Source organism: Tauraco erythrolophus, chromosome 3 (assembly GCF_009769465.1).
Source record: "Tauraco erythrolophus isolate bTauEry1 chromosome 3, bTauEry1.pri, whole genome shotgun sequence".
Taxonomy (NCBI): domain Eukaryota; kingdom Metazoa; phylum Chordata; class Aves; order Musophagiformes; family Musophagidae; genus Tauraco; species Tauraco erythrolophus.
Window position 1 is genome coordinate 79,853,191 of NC_141467.1, and position 22,454 is coordinate 79,875,644.

The window sequence follows — 22,454 nt, forward strand, 5'->3', positions numbered from 1 at the left end:
CGCTTTCGTACCGGGCCAGCCCTCGCTCGGTCGGCCCGCGGCGCTGCTCATGTTTTCCACTGGGGGGGGAGGACGAGAAAGGGGAGACCGGGGCGGAGGAGAAGGAGGCGGAGGAGGTGGGGTGTGGGGGGGGAAAGTTGCTTGAATTTGCGAGGGGCGAGAGCCGGCGGCGGCGCGCCGCCTCCTTCCACTGGCTGGGGGAGCTGCCAATCTGTGTTGTAATCCTGCAGGAATTTCTGCGGGGTTTAACTGGGAGCCGCGCCGCCGCCGCCGCGCACTCGGGGCGGAGAGAGAGCGGCGGAGCCGGCAGCGCGCAGCCTGCAGCCCGGGCGCCCCAGCGCCGCGCAGCATCGGGCCCGCCGGGCAGCGGCGGAGCGGAGCGCGGAGAGGAGCGGAAAGAGCGCGGCGGGCCGGAGGGCGCCCGCGGCCCTGCCCCGCGCCCCCCCTCCCCGGGCGCTGCCGAGCGCCGCCGCCCCCCGATTTCTCTTTTGTGCCCGGCCCAAGGCGGCCGCTGCCGCCGCGCCGGCTCCGCGGGAATAATGCGGGGCGTTTGGCTAGCGCTCACCGTCAGCTTCGTGGCCTGCGCCTCCGGGCAGCCGGTGAGTGCCGGAGCGGAGGGGAGGGGGGCGGCGGCAGCCCCCCGGGGCGCGGCGGGACGGGACGGGGGCGGCCGCTTCGGCTCCGTCTACCGAGCGCGGGGCGCGCAGCCCCAACCCTGCCCCGCGGCACCTCCGCCCGCCGGGGCAGCGCGCTGGTTCGCAGGGACATCTGTTGATAGCTGAGCGCTCGGCAAACAGCAGACATCCGCCCCCCGAAACAACACACCCCCCCCCCAAACCCCACGAAGCCAAGCGGAGCACCGTGCCGCCCTCCGGCGAGCCTCATCCGAAGTTTGCCGCGATGACCCAGCCGCCTGCCGGCCCCGGAGCCCCCCCCGGTGCCTCTTTCCCTGCCGCCTCGGAGGGTGGGGGGGAGCTGCCCGGCGTCCGTGAGGCGCCCAAGGGGAGGCAGCGGCGCGGAGTTGGGTCCGGGAGCCCTCGGGGCGCTGCGTCCCGCGGGGTTTGTTCCCGTCTCGGCCCAGCGCTGGGACCCGCCGGGCCGCGCCGCGTCCGAGCGGCCGCCCGGGGAAAACGCCGCCTCCCCCCCGGCTCCTCGGGCGGCGAGGCGGGAGCCCCTCCTTGCGAAATCAACCCAATGCTAAAAAGAGACAAGAGCTGTAACTACCTTTGGCTGCGCGGCTCGGGACCCCCCAAAACCTTCGGGTGCGCAGCGCTGCGCGCCTCGCGGCAGTCCGCCTGTCCCGGCCGCGGAATCGCCGGTGCCGGCTCCGCGGAGCCCGAGGCTGCCGCTGGCCCCGACAGCCCTTCCCCTACGGGCTCGCTGCGAGGTGCTGGGGATAATGCCGCTGTTGACAGTTCGCCGAGCCACAAGTGTACTCGCTAACCGGGCACCTCTGCTTAATGCAATTAACTCGGTTGCCGGGATTTGTACCTCTGGAAAAGCCACTCTCCGGCCAAGGGCTCCCACCCTTTCGCGGCACGGAGGCGGTGAAGGCCGGCGAGAGGGTTTTAGGTTTTTTTCTATCGGCGGATCTGAGATGGTCTTGAGGGAAGGGAGCGTGCAAATGACATGGTTGCAGTGTTTGGATAAATATTAGGAAATAATAAATTGGGGTTTCAGGATGAAATTAAAAAACCATGACAATTTAATCCAATTAAAATGAGCCGCTCCACTGAACTAAATAACGTTGCTAGCTTGGGTTAACTTTTGAAGTTGTCTAGCTCTTGTATAAATTAGCCCAGTCACAGCCTTCCTGAAATCTGGCTCGTCGTTAGGGATTTCTAAGGATACAGTTGCAAAACACTTTTCTTAAGGACTAATTAAAAGAGGATTGTGTGGAACACCGACTCCTGTTTCGGCTCACTCTGACTGCACTGCAGAAGCACCCTTGCCTAATGAGCTACAGTATACTTCAATTTTGTAAAAATGCTGTTATCACGAAGTTCTCTGACAGTGTAGTAACTATTAAACTGCCACAGTAATTAGTAAAATATTAAGTTTTATGGGTTTTTTTGCCTTAGGATGAACATGCTGCAGCAGTGTGAGGCGAGTTGTCAGGGCGTACTGAGGCAGCGCGGTTCGGGGGCGGGGAGGAGAGCGAGGAGGGGGGGAGCTTGCCTGGCCCTGATGCAGCACCCTCACTGCTGCCAGAAAGTTGTGGAGAGATTGGAAAAGTAAAAGGAGGGTGGTTTTTTCCTTTCCTTCCCCCCTTTCCCCCTTTTTCTTTTTTTTTTTCTTTCACTATGCAGCAGTTACATGGTCCCTTAAGGTAGGATTTTGTAGACCAATCTCTGGGAAAAGATAGATGCCAAATTTGTTATCTCTGCAGAAGGCTCTCCTGGTCATAAGATAAATTTTATATGGATGCTTAAAAACCTGGCTGGCTCTCCAGAGCACTGTCAGGTGGTTTTAGCTCTAAATTTCTTCCCCTTTGTTTGATTCTGCTATTTATTATTATTATCTAGGCAAAGCTGTTAGGTAAAAATCTCGTTTCTGATCAAGTAAATTGTCCAGGAGTTTTTTGAGCAGGGGAGAGGAAGTCAGGAGGAGATTTTGTTTCCTAAAGCAGTGAGTTCTCTGTGTTCGTTTCATGTGACCAACAAACCTCTTTGTTGGGGAAAATATATTGGGGAAAATGTACTGGAAATGAGACCCGCTACTGAACCTGGGAGCGGTTTGTCCATGCTGGGCGCGTGCTTCGTGTGCCCTGACGTGGCTGTCATGCCACAGATGCTGCAGATGCATTCCGGTGCTCCATGCCAGCTCCCCTGGGGCAGCAGCCGTTTGGGGGCATGGTGGGGATGCAGAGGGTGTGGGGGAGCCCGGCCTGTTCATGCCAACCTGCGTGTGGTGGCAAGCGTTGCCCACATCAAGGCAGGTGGACTGCAGCCAGGGCTTGCGGGGCAGTTTGCTGCTATCAGCGCAGCGTACAGTGAGACATCAGGTTAGAGGAGAGTCCAGTAACCTCGGTGGGCCTGGAAGGACATGAGGGATTCACCCAGGCTTGGCTGAATGGCAAAAAATATGCTTTTTAGCTACCTTGAAGGTTGCCTGGTTTGCTTTTAGGAGAGGGAAAGAGAGCAACATGAATCTGCTGGAAAGAAAAGGCAAACTCTGTAAGCGAGAGGCCTGATGTGCCTTTTAAAAGGTTGGGTCCCATTCTGATGATTGCAGGAGTCAGCTCTTGCTGATTTTCATAGCAGCGAGAGCAGCACCAAGTCTCCAGCTGTCAGCTCCCATTCGGAAAAGGCTGATAAACCTTTCTGTTTCATCCTGGTTCGTAGCAGTGGGACGAATGGTTTTCCAGAGCTGGTGCGATGGTCTGATCCTCCCTCCAAGCCCAAGCGTGCGTTGGGAGACTTTGGGTGGCCAGCAGGTTGCTCTGCATACCGCAGCGTTGTAGTGCTGCTTTCCTAACAGGTGGTTGATCGTGGCTCTCCTCTTCCTCAGGGAGGTAGGTTTCTGGAGTCTGAAGGCTTCGCTTCACATCAGCAACGTGCATGTGGAGTTGGTTTTCAGGCTTTCAGTAAAATAGAGCACTAGGGCATCCACATCAACTGGGTGGTCTGTCTGGTTCTTCTGGAAGTGTCTGAGCACTGATTTGTTGGCATAAATGTAGTTTTTGAAAGATGATCCAAGGGTAATATTTGGTATATTTTTCAGAAATATTTAGTATTTGAGAAGCACGATGCTGTAATTTTCCTGCATTCATTTCTAATGCTTACTTTACTTCTGGAATTTGGAAAATTAATAGTATGTTGGAGAGGAGGAGTGTTGTTTTTTTAAAAAAAATCCAGCTAGACTTTGGAGATAGTAATTAGAGGAGAAGAGAGAAGAAGGGCTTGAAGAGATAGGTGGCCTTTCAGATTTATATGCTATGCGTGTGTCTCCTAAGCGTGTTAAATCTGCATTGCCAAGTAAGTTCCAAAGAAAGGTAGGAAATTTTTGTAGTCTTGATTTATTTCCACCCCTCCTTAATTCACGTGAGCTTTTTCTTCTCACTGTAGAGTTAATAAATATCCGTCCATTGTTTTTTTGTGGCTTGGCAGCGCCTGGAATTAGCCATCAGCATCTGCCGTGGCTGCTTCCCTTGCTCTGGCTGAACGTCTAGGTGCTCCCGTCCAACAGCTGCCTGTGCTGCCGTGCACTGGAAATTTGGGAGAGCTCTGGATTTTGCCACCAGTCTTGGGGGTTACAATTCCGGTGCTACAAGGACGCCATCCCTTATCTGGATGTTCTCAGGAGCCACTTTCTGGGAATAGGTTTCCCTCCCAGGTTAGTTTATCTTTCAAAAAAAAAAGAACAGATGATTCTTGACCTGAGATCAAACACTGAAGGAGTTTCTCTTTTTAATATCTTAGCCCTGAGGTCTGCATTGGAACTAACTTAATATTCAGGCCTAAAGTGCAGAGATGTTTTCTCTGCCTTTTTTCTAGATCCTTATCGAGGAAGTAGATGAGAGTCCCGTCTTCAGGAACGAGTCAGGACAAATATCTTGGGGTTTGAAGTCAGGTGCTGGGATTGTGGTTCTTGGGCACATGATACCTCTGTGGTAGGTTTGAAGCAATTGCTGCAGCTAATGGGATAAAGATGGTGGACTTCGGAAAATGAGCCATAAGCTTTGAGTTTGTTTGAAGTTTTGATGGATCTAAGTCTCTGTGGTCTTAATCTTAAGTGTAATCTCAGGATGACCAGATCAAGGCCTAATTTCTTGACTAGCAGAGGTCAAAGCCTAATTTCTTGGCTAGCAGAGGTGTGAGTTCTGAAAAGCCTCACTTCAAACACACAGCTATGAACTCATGCCTCCAGAGAGGATAGTGAGGAGCTACCTGCTGTCCTGGGTGGGGAACGTGGTGTTTCGACAGGGAATCCTGAGCCTGGAGAAGAGCTTGTTCCTCCCTGCAGCAGCTGAGCTTCCCGCAGAGCAGCCAGTGGTTTGCAGAGCTCTCCGTTTGCCCTGCTCTTCATGGCCAATTGTCTTTATAAAACGTCAAGCAGAGGCATATGGATGGCATTTATTAATTACATTATCTCACCAAATTGACTTTTGCAATCGACTAGTTTAAACATTTTCCTTATGGCAAAGAATTAGAGGCTTTAGTAAGGCTCAGTGACCGAACAAAGGGCTCTTGTCTAGTTAGGGAAAAGTGCTCTTTTGTCTTCTGAATAGATTCGACTGACTATGATTTCTAACAGAAATGTTGTGTTTGAGACTATCAAGCTTATTTGAGGCCCCATGTAAGACCCTACTTGAATGTAAGCCATAAAGATGCCCTCTCTGCTGCCACCTTTGAGAGAGGACACACAAGCCATGAGCAAGCAATTTGGTCTGCGTTCAAGTTGCTTTGCTCTCTGTATTGTAGCAAGCATGAGAGAATTACTGTAGGCTCTTCTGCAAGCAGCTTGTTGTTTGGTTATCTTTGGTTCATGCTTACAAGACGATAATAAACTGCTATCTACAATCTTTTCAGGACTAGTAATTTATTCATAGGTTACATGGCACTATTCAGTGATTTGGGAACAAGATTTCTTTTGCTCACATTGAAGTATAATTTGCAATCTCTCGAGTAAAGACTGCATTAGTGTTTGACTCCGTAATAATGACAGTTCTGTGTATGTATGTTGTTTTCTTGATTAGCTCAGCCCTGAGGGATGCTTTCAAAAGCGTACTAGATATTTAGTCAGAAATACAAAATACGTGTAATCCTCAAAAGTATTGGAAAACCGATTGCAGTAGGAGAAAAAACAGAGTTTAACAACCATTTGCAACAAGTACTTTTGCGCTGAACAAATTATTTTTGTTGATGTCTCAAGTAGAGAGTTCATTTAAAGTGAAATAATGACTAATAGGGTGGTGATGGATCTGCAGAACTTGGCCTTGTCTGTACGTAGGCTATTAGTGTGTCACTTAAGCTGTGCTTAACTAAAGCCTGAGCTGGACGCTCCATCTGAAATCACTATTTTTAGTTTATATATAAACAACTTCTTCAGAAATCTCCCTTCTAAGCTAAATTGTTTTGTTCCAAAGGTGAATTGATTTGGGAAAGTTCAAATAAAAACCTGTTTGGCTGTGTTTGAGTTGTGAGCATGAAGATAAATACATACTTTGTACTCTCATTGAAGGTGAGGAGACAAAGGGACTTGCAGAAGGTCAAAGAGCCTGTGGTATACACAGGAACTGAATCAAAATGTTCAGAAACCAGCATTGTGATTAACAACCAGAACGTATTGCCTGTATTTAAATATTATGTTGTCAGACATGTGTTGTTCCTGCTTGATTAGCCATAATAAAGCATAATTTTCTCTAGAGGTGCTTCCACACTTAGGGAGGTCGCTTGTCACCTTTCAGATCAGTGTGAAGTGGCCTATCTTTATTTTTTGAAGTGTATTTCAGAATTGTAACTGTAATGGTCTTGCAGAGCTGTAGAAAACAGTGCTGCTAAAGCAGTGAAGCCTGGGAAGTGAAGTACTTCTTGGAGAGCTGTTGGGTGCATGACTGGTGTGGCCTTGAGACTACGGATGTTTTGAGAGAAGGAAAAATGTAATGTGCTTGCTGCCACATGAATGAATAGCCTAACTAGGTCTTCCATCTCTCCTACCTTCCCCAGGATCCTCTTAAGTATGTCTGTCTGTTTATGCGCCTCTGTTAGTTATACAAATAGAAGTAAGCTTTCCTCTTTCTCTGGGCTGAACTGCATTAATTCCAGCTGTGGTCACTCTGTGGTACCTGCAGGAACAGCTGGCTGGATATAGCAGCTGGAGGGCACAGCTGTGAGCAGCCAAGCCTCATGTGCTTGATCTCTTTTGGCTTTAAGAGCTGAGTCTTGTTTGGTTTTTGGACTGGGGTCTGCAGGGGAAGGCTAGTAAAGAGGTTTGAATACCTGATGTGTCTTGCAGGCTGCGGAGAGGAGAGATGTCCAGCAGACAGGTTCTTCCTTTGCTGGGTTGTTTATGCGTGCTCCCTCTGGATGTGGAGATCTCAGATTCAGTGTGTCACTTAAATGGATTACCAGGTGAAAGCCTCCACAAAGCCTTTCCTTTCGAATCCCTTTCAAGTGTTGTGCAGTTCCGCGTTCAAATATGCAGGTGCAGAGGTGTGACATTGATGGTGTTCTTAATACCTAAAAGGGAAACCTGCAAGGCAAGCAAAGCAGAAAGGTGAAGCTAGTGCAAAGTAATGGAAATGCACCATCATTGAGACATCTGAAAATCGAGCTTCCATTGAATATGAATTTGTGACGTTGCATAAATAAAAATAGGTATGGCTTAGCCCTATAAATAACAGTAGTGCATAATTCCTGCAGCAAGGATGTGCATAAAATAATGTTGCTGAGAAGCAAGATTCTGAGTTTTCTCTGAAAGGAGGGTTGCAGAACATCCAGGTCCTGTCCTGGCCGTGGGACAGTGTCTCTTCCCAGTCAGGAGCTCAGGGACACTCAGCACTTGCAAGCACAGTGCACGGAAGTTGTGTATGGAGCAAGGAAAAGGAGCATCCTTGAGCAGGGCGTGTGAAATTCGGTTATGGTAGTAACTGGCTTGCATAAATCTCATTGTAAGGAGGTGGAAAGTTCTCAAGAACTGCTGTAACAGCTGACAATGATGGAAGATTAATGTGTTAGGATCATTAGTGACGTAAGCGTCTACAGCACGTGGAACTCACAAATCTCTTTCTCCATGGTAGAGCAAGAAAGATGACTACTCCTGGAGGTAGATAGGAAAAGTTACTGAAGTGCCACGCATATCTTCTAATTTCCTGGGTTTGGAGGAGTTTCTTATCATTTTCCAGTCATGTGCTCTTTGATAACTTCTCATCTGTGAAGGCTGATTTTTTTGAATGTAACATCTGAAACGTCATGAAACGAAACTTCTTGGAGTACATTTGAAATGATGTGTTCATAGAAACCATCTTCCACAGAGAAGCTGTGAGCTCTCTGCGGCTGTTGCAGTTTTAGCTTGGAAGTTCTGCTAAATTCTTTTTGTGTGTGTGTATTTTATTTAGATCTTTGTTTTGCATAGATGTATCTTTTCCATATATTTTTATTTTATATATTTTTATGTGTGTGTCTTTCACAAAAGGCAGTTTGTCTTTCAAGTGTCAGGAAAAGAACTGCCCTGCGGAACTCCCAGTTAAATAAACAGAACAAAATTGCTCTCAAAATTGTCTTATTGGTTCTCTTGGCCTGAATTAGGTGAGAAGAGCAGCTTCTTTGACCTTACTTGCCAGGAAAAAAACACCTTAAACAGAAGGTGGTCTTTGCAAATAGTTTTCATCTTATTTTTTCACTTGTGATTTAATATGGCAACTTTCTAACAGTTTTCCTCCCTGAGTATGATTTGATCCTCTGCAGCTCTCACAGGTGCTAAGGAGAAGGCAGTGAGCGGGAGGTGGGTGAGGACGCCCTCTTGCAAACCATGAGACAGTTTCTGCTCTCCTGGTAGGAGCTGTGGCCCTTCCTGCAGAGCAGCATAGAGCATCTGTTGGGTTGCAGAGGGGAGGAATGACATGAGGGTGTTGAAGAAGCCGCAACTCTGAAAACTGACTATGAAAAGATGCATCCAAAGAAGCATGGCCAGCAGGTCAAGGGAGGTGATTCTGCCCCTCTACTCTGCTCTCATGAGACCCCACCTGGAATACTGCATTCAGCTCAGGGGACCCAGCATAAGGAAGACATGGAGCTGTTGGAGCAGGTGCAGAGGAAGGCTATGAAGATGATCCAAAGGCTGGAGCACCTCTCCTATGAAGACAGGCTGAGAGAGTTGGGGTTGTTCAGCCTGGAGAAGAGAAGGCTCTAGGGGGGACTTTCTAGCAGCCTTCCAGTACCTAAAGGGGGCCTACAGGAAAGCTGGAGAGGGACATTTGACAAGGGCATGTAGTGATGGGACAAGGGGCAATGGCTTTAAACTGAAAGAGGGGAGATTTAGGTTAGATCTAAGGAAGAGATTCTTCACTCAGAGGGTGGTGAGGCACTGGAACTAGTTGCCTCAGCAGAGAAGTTGTGGCTGTCCCATCCCTGGAAGTGTTCAAGGCCAGGTTGGATGAGGCTTCGAGCAGCCTGATCCAGTGGAAGGTGTCCCTGCCCATGGCAGGGGGTTGGAACTAGATGATCTTTAAGGTCCCTTCCAACCCAAACCATTCTATGATTCTGTACTGATACCATTTAACAGCCGTATCGCCAATGTATTGAATAACGTTTGGATACTTCATTGCCACTGAATGGCCCGACTGTGCAGTGTTTGAAGCATGGGGAAGGTAGGTACCATGGCCACCTGTTAAAAACAGACTTATCTCCTTAAAGCACGCAGGTACAATAGTTACTGTAAGAGACAGGACCCTAAATTTGAGTACAACGGGCTGTGTCTCCAGTCCTGTTGCGTATCAGAAATGTTTTTCTGTCTGATGGCATTTAACCGAAGTGGCCATGTGCTGTTGAAGAGCAGGGTTGTGTTCTACAAGGGGAAAATCTCTGTGCCTTCACTGAGGCTCAGGCTCAGTAGTAAATAGCCTTTCTGCTGAGGCGGGGAGGCAGAGGCGTGCCTGTGCCACCGTGCTGGGGCTCACCGGATGGAGGGAACTTCTGAGCTCCCGATAACACAAGCGCATCAGGTCTAAAGTGGTTTGAGACAGTATTCTTAGTAGTATTGCTGTGCGGAAAAGGCCACTTCTTGTCTGCTTTGTGGCTGTAGGGCATTAGAAAAGGGAAGTGACCTTTCTTTCCTTTTGTTCCTGTTCTCACTGTGATTCACAACCTGAAAAGCTTATGCTGTCCTTGGCTGGTTTGGGGGTTTGTGCTTTCACCAATGCTGCTTTCCTGATTGTATCCTCCCACTTAACCAAGTGACTTGGTGTCTTGATGTAGGTGTCTTGTGGTGGACACCTGTAATTAGTTTTCTACCTGATGGCATAAGTTGTCGTGCACCAAAAGCCAGATAAACTCAATAGTGATGAAGATTTCCTCATACTTTTTTGAGAACCATGAATCTTGTCTGTGGATTAAGGAAGTCTTGTGGACATGTAGTAATGCTACCGAGGTCATGTGCCTATCATTTTATTTTTTGTTTTTCTAACCTCCTCTATATATACTGGAAGAATTAGGCAGCTCTGTGTTCTGAAAGTTTAGAGTAGAAAATGCTGTGCTTCTATAGTATACAGGTAGGAGTCTCCGTGATAGTTCTTCACCACATTACTTCTTGTTGTTTCACATAACATCTGAGGATCTTATCTCTACTGGTTCAAAAGTGTGTAGGCATTTGGCTTGAGGAACCTGAGGAAGACTGAGGAGAAAACTTCTGGCAGATGCTGTCAGTCTCAAAAAAAGTGGGTAAGATTCCTTGTCATAAAGATTGTGGCTGTATAGATGGTCAGAGCTGGCACAGTTCCCATGTAGTAGAGTAGCTCATATGGCGTTTCTGCATTGGTGATCAGAGATGAAGGGGTCCTAAGGGAGGATTAGCAAGAGTATTTTGGGAATTTCTTTATGGCTTCCTAGAGAAGCACAGGAAAAGCTAATCTCTCTCTCTCGTTATTTAATTCAGCTAACCTAATTGGAAAACCTCCTTAGAGCAGTCTCCGGCAGCTAGCTGTAGCAGCTGTACAATTAGTAGTGTCACCTAACGGGAGAGCAAAACAAGGAGCGGTAGGAAACTGGAGGTGGATGTTTCTGTGTATTTTAACAACTCTCCCCACAGCCAAGCTTGCTAGAGTGAACTCAGCTGTGAATTTTAAGAGCTTTTTTTTTTAAAAAAAAAGAAGTTTGAGTTTTTAAAAACTTGAAATTCTGAATGCCTTGATGTTCTTACTACCAGTTCTGTCATGCTGTTAAGCTCTACAGAAGGTGTATTTGACCCCAGAGTTACTGTCTAGGCTATATAACCCTCTATTACTTCTCAAAGCATTCAGTTTTGGGGTTTGGGCATTGTCGTAGTTAATTTACAGATTAATTTAAGAGTGAAATTTGACACAAACATGACTGGATGTGTGGGCTGGTGGGCTCTATTGCCCATTCCTCGAGGTGTGAGCAGCCAGACTGTGTGGGGAAGAGGTGTATAATTAACTGCTTTATCTATCTGGAGACAATTCTTTGGCCTTTGCCCTCCCAGCTTGGCCGCTGGAGCATGCTTTATTTGGGGATAGCCCTGAAGCCCATTAAGAGCAGGAGTTGGCATGGAGGAGAGCATCAGCCCCGGGGCCAACCACGCTCCAGGAGGGCAGGAGGTGACGGAGCCGGCAGCAGCGATGCTCCCTGGCCACACAGTTCAGGGCTGTACGTAGGCACCAGAAGGCAGAGACAGGTTTGCATTTGAATCACCAGCTTGGCACTTTCCAGCTTCACGTGATTAATTATCATGAGGCTAATGTCATTTAGCCATACATGTATATTCAGGGAGCATTTATTTAAGAGTATGTGTGGGGCAAGTCATAATTTCCCAATCTGTGCGGAGCTATGTGATCGTCGTATTTGAAATGCGTGACCCGTGGTTATAAAGGATGGTTTTTGGAAGTGCTATTAACCGAGTGGCATATGTCAGGGACTGGAAAATGTAGGCTATTTATAATTATCCACAGGTGGAGAGGGAGGCAGCAATGCACAATGCTAGTAATAATTATCAGCAGCATAGAAGTTCATCTCTTAAGCCGTTGGGTTTAATGCACTAAAAAGTATTTGATCTGAAGTCTGGCACAGCCTTCAGATGGAGCCTTTCAAAGGCGTCCTGACCTAATTTTGCTGCGGAAGCGTGCGAGCGTTCCTCATTCCCCTAATTTCTTGCAGAAGGTTTCAATGATAAAGTCTTCATCCCCTACACGTGCATATGTTTTACCGCAGAGCATTTGAATAAAAGCAGCCATTACAAGCCAGGTGGTAAATATAGCATGCAGCTTAACAGAAATGACCTTCAATTAAGCAGAGGCGGGCCCTTCTCTTGCACTTTGCCGTTGTCAGTTAGCTTTTTTCAAGACTTTTTTTTTTTTTTATTTGCTGAGTCTTTTTGTGACTAATTGCAAAGCCTAAAATGCAGTGCTGGCTCTGAGCGTACAACTAAAGATCGTTGTGTTATGCCGAACTCCTGTTTCAGTGAATGTCTCAAAAACGTGAAGCAGCTTGTAAGCAAAACCTTGCTTCTTTTCCAGGGAAACGAATAGTTACGAAGTTACGAAACGTTGTCCACAGAACTATGTAAATTTATCAGTTAAAGCATATAGCATAAGTGCTTTGACTTTCCTTTGGATAAATCAAAGCAGATGTAACGACATTATGTCTTAATGGGCTTTTGCCTTCAAAAGAAAGCGGGAAAAAAAAAAAGGAATCTTTTTCAGCAGTGGTACCGCAGAGCGTGCTGCAACGATGGGTAGTGCTCCCTGGTACTGTCTGTGTAGGTGTAGGCTTTTTTTGTCAGAAGATAAAAACAAACAAAGCAACCTGAACTGAGGGCTTTTAAATTCTGTCTCACCTGTCGCTTGTACATTTTCTCATGCCATTATCACGGCAGTGGTGGTGTAAGACTACTGGTTTCCTACCAGACATGTCGCTTTTTGTTCAGTGTGGGTTTTCTGACTTGCACTAATGGTATTTCAGAGCAGTGCTGCACAGTACACAGTAACTATAGTGCAGTTAATTGTAATTTGTATAAGTTCTTTATTCGCTTTTTTTCTCTGCAATTTCTTGTGCTTCCAACCTCATTAGACTGATTTTTAAAAAATTTTTTTTCCCCCCTCCCTGCTGCTTTTGTGCTGTCAGGCAAGCCAGGTAACTTAGCATTGGCACCGCTCTTCAGTCTCATGTTGCAAGTACACCATCCAAAAGCAGAAGAAAAGGTAGATGAAAAACTGGGCCTGCTCTGGTCCTTTGCCCACCCTCTGGAATCCTTCTGCTTGCTCAGCATGTGGCGGTGAAAAAGAAGGAGCGGGGAGGGGATGGCTGAGAATGACCAAAGTACTGGCAGAGCTGTTGGCAGGGAGGGGATGCTGGGCTGCTGACATGTCTTGGCTAGACCATAGTTCGAGTTAAAACCTGGAGGTGACTGTTTGGGGTGGAAAAGAGTCACTGTATCAGGGATACTAGCTCCATCTTTGACTCGTCAGCTGTGTCTGACAGCACTGGATCACGGAAACCAAGTGTTTAAGCAGACGTGGATGATTTGAGCACCACATCCCTCATCTCCGTTGCTTTTTGGAAAGTGAGCATGTAGAGCCAAACTTTGCAGCTTGGCATTTCTCTCTGCTCCTTTGGTTTTCTTAGAAGCCTTTGTATTCCTCTCTCGGCCTGGGGAAGGATGGGAATGGTGGGTGCAAGGTGCTGATGTGGGCAGTGCTCCTCCTCTGACCCGGAGCATCACTTCAAAACTTATTTTTGTGCAAATCACAGTTTGACTGTTTAAGTGATCAGTAACCCTGCTTGCTCAAACGGAGGGGGAGCAGCCTGAAGTTGGTACTAGTTGGACAAGTATCATGTTACTGAGGGCGCTATAAGCAAGGTGACAGCTGCTTTCCTTATGCTATACTGAAACAAAATATCCCAAACTGGTCGACAGAGCCTCATCAGATCCGTTAACCTCAGTGCTTTTACTCTTTCCACAAGTTGATGGAATACTTAGCACTGTTGGCTCATGAAATGTTGCAGTGCTAATCTCTTTCCATGGATACCGGAGGGGAAAACATTGAGTATCGCTACCCCAGAGCACGGCCCTATGCGCACGCTAGTGAACGTTTTCGAGGCAGGGGCGCGGGGAGGGAAGTCGTTTCTCCCCAGGGTGCTTGTGCACCCACTGTAGGAGATGAGCATGGCCCTGGGGGAGGAGGAAGAGTGGGCTCCAGCCTGTGCCCGGGGCACTTCTCTGGGGCTCAGCAGCTGCTGTCTGGATGCTCGCTTCTCCATACCCTGCATGATGAGCAACCTGTTAAGACAACCCTGCCTCCCTCCCACCCCTTCCGAGGTATTTACACTTGCCCTTAAGTAACCATTTCTTTCTTTGGCTGCTTAAGCTGACACGCTTTGAGATACTCAGGAGTGAAAAATGGGAGGTGCTACTTGAAATAGCCTTGATGTGCTGCTCGTGAGAAGCGTGTTTCAGGAGCAGGCTACAAGAGTCCTCTCTGAGCTCTATTTATACCCCCCTTCTAATAATACCAATTGATTTTATTTTATTCTGTTTTGTTTTATTTTATTTTATTTTATTTTATTTTATTTTATTTTAAACAAAAACTCCTGTGGGTGGCAGCCACAGAAGAAACACAAAAATACCTTGCTGGGTTTGGGCGCACTTTGTTTCCAGTGATGAAGGACAAGCATGTGTGGGGAAGAGGTTTACGTGAAAGAACAAGATAAATGAAGACCACAAGAAATTACTAGTCCTGGGCTTTATTGTGGGACTGTGACTAAAGTTTTAGGAATTGTCCTCTGGTACGAAGCCTTTTCTTAATAGGCTCCTCTTTAGAGGAAACTAGCATTGGGCTTAGTTTTTGGATTGCCAGAGGCTTGCTCCAAGAGCAGCCAGAGGGCTGTAAGCCGTAGTTTCCTTCAAGGCAGAGGGACCTTTCCCAGGCCTCTGCGGAAGGGTCTGCTGCAACAGCCAGCATCGGAAAAAGGGAGTTTGAACTGGGAAGCCTGAATCTGTAAAGACAGCAGGGATGAAAGACTTAAAACTCGCAGGGGGGAAAGGTAAGAGTAATCTTCTAATTGCTGAGCCTCACTGTGTGGAAAGCGTGGCTTTAGCTGTTACGTGCCGACTGCCACATCCCCTTTCAGGTTAGGAAAGGCAAGAACAAGGAGTGAAAGGACTCTGAGAAAATCATCTGGATTAGACTTGACTCACGCATGTCTGATAAAACACATGAGGATTTTCACCAAGTGTATTTTAAGAGACGGCTGTCAAAGCCAGAGGCAGGTGGAGCTGCAGGGAGGGAAGGCGGGCAGTGTCCAGCCGCAGGGCTTGCAGGAGGCTCCTTCTCCACCATGAGCTCCCTCGGCGAAGGCCTCCCATTCCACAGGGCTGCTAGCATGACTGGAATCCTCCCCTTTCCCTGGCCACGGAGCCTTCTCCAGCTTATGGAAAAGCACGTCTTTATCTCACTTCATTTGTGGTCAAATGACGTGAAAGGTTTCCAGAGCTGAAGGTACGTGCTGAGCGGTGCTGATGCTCCCATCAGGGCAAAGAAACGGGGCGAGAGTCGAGATATTGGTAGAGCATGAACTCTGTATTTCCTGGCTTGCAGCTGCTCGGTTATTTCAAGGGCGCTAGTTTATCCTTACATCTTTTCTCAGTTGCACCTAACTTGGGCGAAGCCTGTGCTGTGCAGGAACCATGTTGGAAGACGTGCGTTTTGAAGCAGAGAAACGGCTCAGTAGTGAGGAAGCATGAATATCTGACAAATGGCTTTTGCACCTCAGAATTTTTACTCTTAGAAGGTCTAGAGGACTAGGTGTCCCAATGACAAATCTCCCGTGAGCAGAAGACTGGGTGATGTAGGCCATGACAACCGCGTTTGCTTCCAGGCTTTCCCTGGGGGACGAGTCAAGCTGAAGCCTTACAGGAGGGTGGCTGGGGTGTGCCAAGACCCAGCTTGTGCAGCAGAGATCCTGCATGCCTCCGTTTTCAAAATTCCTGAGTTTTTTTTTCCTTACAATGCAAGTAGAGGCTGAAACTTTAAGGCTGACCTTTTGCATGAGGTGACAGCTTCTTTCAAGGGAGAAGGAACAAACACCAAGGAAATTAAAGGGAACGTTGTTCCAATGAGGATTTTTTTTTTGGCTGTTTTGTTTTCTATCTCCATAATTATTTGTAATCCTCTCCTGCTGGCAGCATAAGAGGCATCAGAAGAAGGCAGCGTGTTCATTAGGTGTGGTGCAGGACTTATGAAGCCTGACCAAAATGAATAGGCTTCACTGGATGGGCATTGAGTACATGCTCTGGAAATAATTCCTTCCTTTTCTCTTGGGGTTTGTGAGATGAAGGGAGACTTTCTTTCAGCCCTCCTACTTATTTAAAATAATATGCTGGCATGCCAAGCAGAGCAGGATTTTTTTCTAATGCTGGGAGAAGCAGCCCATGATTAAGAAACTCTGGTGGTTTGTGACTCTTAGTTTGTTTTCTTGTGTTTTTGATGCATGTGTTTGTATGCTAAGGTGTTCACAAAAGCATAAGAAAGTGTGTTTTTGGGAACGTTGTGAAATGGATGACATTTTCTGAAAGGACGGTCTGTCTCTTTTGGCAGCATCATGGTCAAACAAGTAAATATGTATTTTGGTAAAGAGCCTGATTTTGAAAACATCTGTGAATCTGTCCCATCATACCCTCCTTAGTGTGTTTGTAATTCTAGGCAGTCTTGGAAACACCACAGATGTCAAATTCAAGTATTTTTGAGAGGTTGGTTCTTTTCATATTTCATAAATTTGAAGTTACTTTTTTGGGATTCCATGATAAAAGTCTGGATTGCTGCACAGTAAATACACTGGATTTCTAGTGTAATTAGCACGTTAGGGATAAAGTAGCTCAGAACTCCAGCAGTGGTATCTTAGCACTGGCTGTGGAGGAAAAGGTAGCTGAGTACCAACTTCTGTTCAATTTTTACCTCTCAGATGAAACTATTGCTAACAGAGTTTTTTTTGGTGTTTGTATTTCTGATGTGGAGGGATCTGACCTCAACTAATGAAAAATGTCAAACTTTCCTCTGCTGCAAATCTGGTAGACAGGATGGAGTAATGCTGCGCTGCTGCTGCTGATCTCCTGTGGGTGCGGAGGACATCCAGAAAGTCAGATGGAGAGACACAGGGAAAGAGGAGAAAAAAGCCACAGTATGTGGAGAAAAGAGCTGAAAATCATCCCGTGACTGCTCACAACCAACTAACGCCATTCCAGAAAATTATGCATGCTTTGGAAGTGGCTGCAGCAACGGATGGGATAGAAGCAGTTTTCCCTGAAAAGGAGGAAAAAGCCCTAGGAAAACCTGCCCGTTGTAACTTTGGATTCCTTCTACTTTTGTTTTTATTGGTTTTTGGTTTTCTTTCGTTACATGGAGGATGTGACTACAGTCAGATCCTTGCTGTGCTCTGCCCAAGAGCCAAGTGAAGCGCTGATGGAGAGCAAGCGGGTACCCAGCCATGGTGCCAAGAGGTGAAGGAGTTGCGTCGTCTTGCTGGTCCCTGAGCTGCTCACCTCCTCCAAACTGGTGCTTCGTCAGGGAAGCGTGATGGTGTTGCAGGTAACGTCGTGAGAGGTGAGGAAGAAGGTGATTTTATTTGTGGGACTCCAAAAAGATGATCTGGGGAAGCGGAGGTGTGTCTGCTGGAAAGCAGAGGACCTCTGTCACTAGAAGAAGTGGGACAGAGCAGCAGGTTGGAGCTGACTATTAGAGTGGAAAAAACTCAAATACCCCTTATGGTATTTCACATCTGAACTGATGTGAAAATACACAGACCGATACAGCTGCTATGTCTGTACTTCAGCATAACGTAAGAAATTTCTAGCTCCTGTTGCAACACCAGCAAATCAGTTACTGCTTTGTTCTGCTCATGTATGAAGTAGAGCACCAGTATTTTATCAGTTTTATCTTTGGAAATCTATGTGATTCAGGGCTTTCAGCGTATGAATTAGCCAACTTAAGAGTTATGTATCCTGGTGCATATGGTTATAATGCTCTTATGTGATGAAAATTAGCTAATATTTTATATGAGCTATTAAAACTTACTTAGCTTCCATCTAATAAATATTTATTAGCTTCTGCATATCTGTCATTCATGCCTGATAAATGAGCTTCTCCAGGAGGCAGCTTCAGCTGGGAAGGCATCTCTCTCCTACCCTCTCTGCACAGTTCTACATTAAGCGGTCTTTCCCACCTGCTGCTTTTTGCCCGTGATTGGAATGTCCCTTTTCAGTGCTTGTCACTGGATCTGGATGTAGATGTGGGTCTCTTGCACTTCCCAGCACTGAAAAAGGGGCCAGTTCTCCAGGACAAATCCTCTTAGAGATGTGAATTCGTTTGCTTCACAGGGAGGATTGAAACGGATCAGCTACTCAAGCGATGCTGTGATTTCTCTTTGGGAATTTAGGTGGATATTATGCGTGTCACACAGCTGAGCTTCTGAACACATCTTTCTTTTTAAAATACGTTTTTAAATGTCAATATACTCATCTCTGAAGCTTAAGCATCCAGAATTGACAGGCATTTTTTTTAGGACTAGACAGTCTTTGTGGAGAGGCAAGTGGGAAGGCAGCACTAAACTAAATCATTAAACTATTTGGGATTGCTGGTTCAGCTTTGGTATTGGGGGATGACAAGTCTGGGTGTGCTACGGATGCCATTTTCCAGGACACGATAGGCCATGCAAATGCATGTACAGTTCGGGGTGAAAGGGGCAGGATTTTCTGCAGAACTGGAAAACAATAATTCATCTGTATGCATTATGGCTGTTTGAATGGCAAGGGCAAAACTCCATTTATATATGAAAGCATCGTATATCACAAGGGGAGAAAAAAGGTGAGACAAGGGGCAGCTAAAAAGAACTGGCCAGAGCTGTATTGATTTGTTTGTTAGGAAACAACAGACGAGGTACAAACGCACCAGAAGAAAAGATCCATCCCAAGATATAACTGATTTTACCCTGATCAGCGATGGCCTAGCGGGCTCGCCTCAAACAACAGCTTGGGATATGCTGCTGGTCTTTTGAAAAAAAAGGTGATTGGTAAGTGGTATTTTGCTGATGCATTAAGTGGCAGTTTGCTGCAGAATTGCCTTGGGGAATCAAAAAAGTCAGGGACTTTACTTATTCAAATGTAAAGTTTCGATTGCCTAGCAGTTCAGGGATTTCCATGCATCCGCATGATCTGCACAGATTATGGAGCCAGATTATAATTATGTGCTTTTACCATTTTAAAAAGTCAACACTTCTTAGCAATTTTGTGTAAGGAACACTAGATATTGTATTAATTTCTTTTTCAGTCAATCTGTTCTGTGTGAGGTTTTATCTAATTTTTTTTTAAGAGACCGCAGCATATGAAACTTTGAGGATTAAAAGTAACTTTCAAGGGTGTAATTACAACACAGTTCTCCGCTGCATTCCACTTGTTTTGTACACTGTCTCTATGCAGCTGAACTTACCCTTTAAATGAAGCCTTATGTACCACCAGAGCTAATATTTAAACCAAACCACCCGCTTAAAATTGGCTCCCCATTACCCCAGTTACATTAAATTAGAAACTCTGGTAACAAAGTGAAAAGGTTCTTGTTTTATAGCATGAGCCGCTTTCCCAGCCTCAGGCAGCAAACTTATTTTAAGTCTCCTGCTCTGAAGAAAATAGAGTTCAGTCCTCCAGCTGCACATGGCCGTCTCCATGCCACCAAAATAGAAACCGGTGCTATCCCAAATGCATAATTCATCCCATAGCTAGCAGGCATTCATGCGATACAGTAAATGACGATGGCTCCTTTGAGTGTGCCGCGGGTGAAGAGCGGCTCCGGGGCTGCAGTGCCGGCACTCGTGCCCATTCCCGGCTCATCCTCTTCCATCCTCTACCTGGTGGGAAAGGTGTCTCCTGAGGACAACGTGGGCAGCTTGGCAGCCTTGCTGGGCACCTGGGGACCTTTCTGCTTTTGGTGAAGTAAAGGCTGACCTTGCAGCCACTGGAGTTACAGGAAAACGTAACCTAGTATTGTCTTGGTTGAATGCAAAGCAAAGAGTTGTAGAAATGAGCAGACCTCAACTTTGCTGGTATCCTTTGGATGAAAGGATAATGCTTTACAGAAAATGATTGTGTTCTGAATCTGTATAGGAAAAAGTAGTTTTGTAAACTGTATAACTGCTGTGTGATGTGTTTATCTTCCTTCTCTCTCACACACAAACCACTACTTGTTTCTTCCCCTCCATCACATCAGTGTTACTTGTTACTGCCACCGAAAATGAAGAGCTGGGATCACAATTGTGTTCACTGTTGGACATTCAAGAAGCGCAGCATGAAGTAGTTTGTGTTAATAGCAAACTTTTCCTTGTCTGCTTCTGAGCAAAATTTTCTAGAACATTTCTTAAATTCCATTAAGAAATTTGAGATACTCTGTCTTTTCCTCTTGGTTGTATCTGAGCAAATGCCATTGACTTGAGTGAAGTTTGTGTTGTCATAATTAGACATCTTACTCCAGCATACAAAAAACAGCTGTAGCTTTGGAGGCACTGAAGGATGGAATAATCTCAGGTACAAAGGAGAATACAGACAGGTGGTGGTGTTTTTCTTACAGAGTGAAAGCATGACAAAGATAGCTGACCTGTTTCTTTTGATAATAGATATGTACACATCTATTTAGAGAAATCTCTACTACTTTGATTTTTAGAGGAATAAACATTGAGCAATGAAAATAAATATGGTATGTCAGAGAAAGGTGGAAGTTTAGGTGGCTTCTCAGAAAAGAGAGGAAGTACTTTGAAGTGTGTCCTGTACAAGTGGAGAGTGGCAAGCACAGAAAACTCTTTATTCATTGCGATGCCTTTCAAAAGAGTTTTTTTTGAAAAGGCTTCACCAAAGTGATTCTTTTAAAAAAAACAAGGTAGTTACTTGCTCACAGCTCTCCTAACCCCTTTACCAAGTCATTTTTGTTGCTGTTATCTCTGTGTACACATAGGATGTAGATTTGATAGAACTTCCTTTATTTGGGAAAGTGTTTTGGTCATGGTGGGAATCCATCAGTGACTCTGGTGGATGCAGAGAGATGTTGACCGTCTCATGGTTATGGCTCGGGGAAATTAATCCCTGAATTATGTGGATGCTTGAACCAGTGGGAGAATGGCATTCAGAGAAGTGTGGCTGTCTTAATTTCCCAAGTATGTCCCTAGTGCTAGCAGTGGGGGTGGGCAGCCCTCCTGCCTGAGCCCCACTTCCAGCTCCCTCTAGGGCTGATGCCCCAAGCCCCTCATGGCACCTCTGCAGAGGTGGAGGAGGGCTGGGGTGGCTCAGAGGCTCCCCAACTCTGTTGCCAGCTGTGTCCTTGATGGCGAGGAAGAGGGATGGGTGTATGGCTGGGAACCCGCGCTGCCATGTAGTCCCTGTTAGGTTGCCCCACCAGCCTTTTTCTTCTCCTATAACTGAGGGTCTGGGCTGCCCTGCTCTTGGCATGTGATGGCCATGGGAGACGAATGCTGCCTGGGGTCTGCCTATAAGCCAGGGGCCACGGCTTGGCCACATGGCCTCAGTAGTTGAAGCCAAGCTACATCAGGAATCTTGAGGATTTCAGTCATCAAGGCAGAGAGGTCAAGCTGGCAGCAATTCCTTGTTGCAGCAGTCAGCATCTGTTAGTGCGTGTGCTTTGCTCTGCTGGATGATGGTCTTTTTTTTTGCTGGGATGTAAGACAAACACTTTGGTCTCCACTTTACTTACAACTAGATGCTGCTGAAGAGAGTGTTTTAGTTGCATAGTTGATCCATCGCCTCACTAGGCTCTCTTCAACTCCTGGTGATTTTCGACCTTTAAATAAAACTTTGTGGAACTGTGATACAGTTTGTGTTGTGACAGTGTAAGTTGGACTCCAGCTGGGCGTCATGTGTTAGATATGTGCACTAGATGCTGTCTGGGGAGGCTGGTGGTGATGTTCAGGTTAGATGGATCTCATACATTATTCTTTGTTACTCTTGCATCTGTCTCATTTTCTAGGACCTCTCACTTGTTAATAGTGCCAAATAAAAAGATCGTAAGGGTTTAAAAGTAGAAGCACATACTTGTATGGTGTCCTAAAGTGTTTTAGACTTGCAGTTAAGTAAATAAAACAAAAAAAACCGAAGAGAGCTTGTATTTTCAGAGCAGTCCTTTACAGCATGAATTTAAAAAAAGAAAAATAAAAGCACATTGGATGCAATCCATGACTTAAGCACATACTCCAAGCTAGACATGCTGAGCAAGCCCAAATGGGTCCCTGGTGGGACCCCTTGTTTTGCATAAAGTGAGGCATGCTTAGGGACATCTGGTGAAGATCCAAGCTTAGAGTCACAGGTTGTGGGCAAGCCCTAATCTAAAAGTGCTAGCAGGGCGCTGAGCAAAACTTGACCCACCATGTTCCTTGGAGGGTTTGTTGGCTCTATTAAAATGCTCCACAAAGTGGTTTCATGGTTTTGGATTGATCCAAGAGAGGCCAGAGCATGCTCTTGTCTGCTGGAGATCTACTTATTTATTTATGAACTTACAAAATAATGTAGTCAATTTTAGTGCTCCAGAGGGAGGAGAGTACAGTACAAAATTCAGTGTGAGCACTGAATGGCATGAACTTTTAGACTAACACTGCACAGGTTGCTTTATTCAGTACTGTATTGCAGTGAAAAGACTGTGAAGGAAGCAAAACCCATTAAGTGGTGCACTGGGATGCTGCATAGCCCAGGCTGAGCAGGAGGAGCTGACAAACTCAGAGAAGAGGCAGCTGGCTGCC

The 22,454-nt window shown here is 46.3% G+C and overlaps 1 protein-coding gene across 1 annotated transcript in view; it reads left to right on the top strand.

Moving 5' to 3' along the window:
* Nucleotides 1-539: 539 nt before the first annotated feature.
* SDC2 (syndecan 2) overlaps nucleotides 540-22,454 on the top strand; it is a 60,588-nt gene continuing 38,673 nt past the window's right edge. The window contains exon 1 of the mRNA XM_086609481.1: nucleotides 540-599. Coding sequence (XP_086465607.1) covers nucleotides 540-599 — 60 coding nt within the window. The remainder of the gene's footprint in view (nucleotides 600-22,454) is intronic.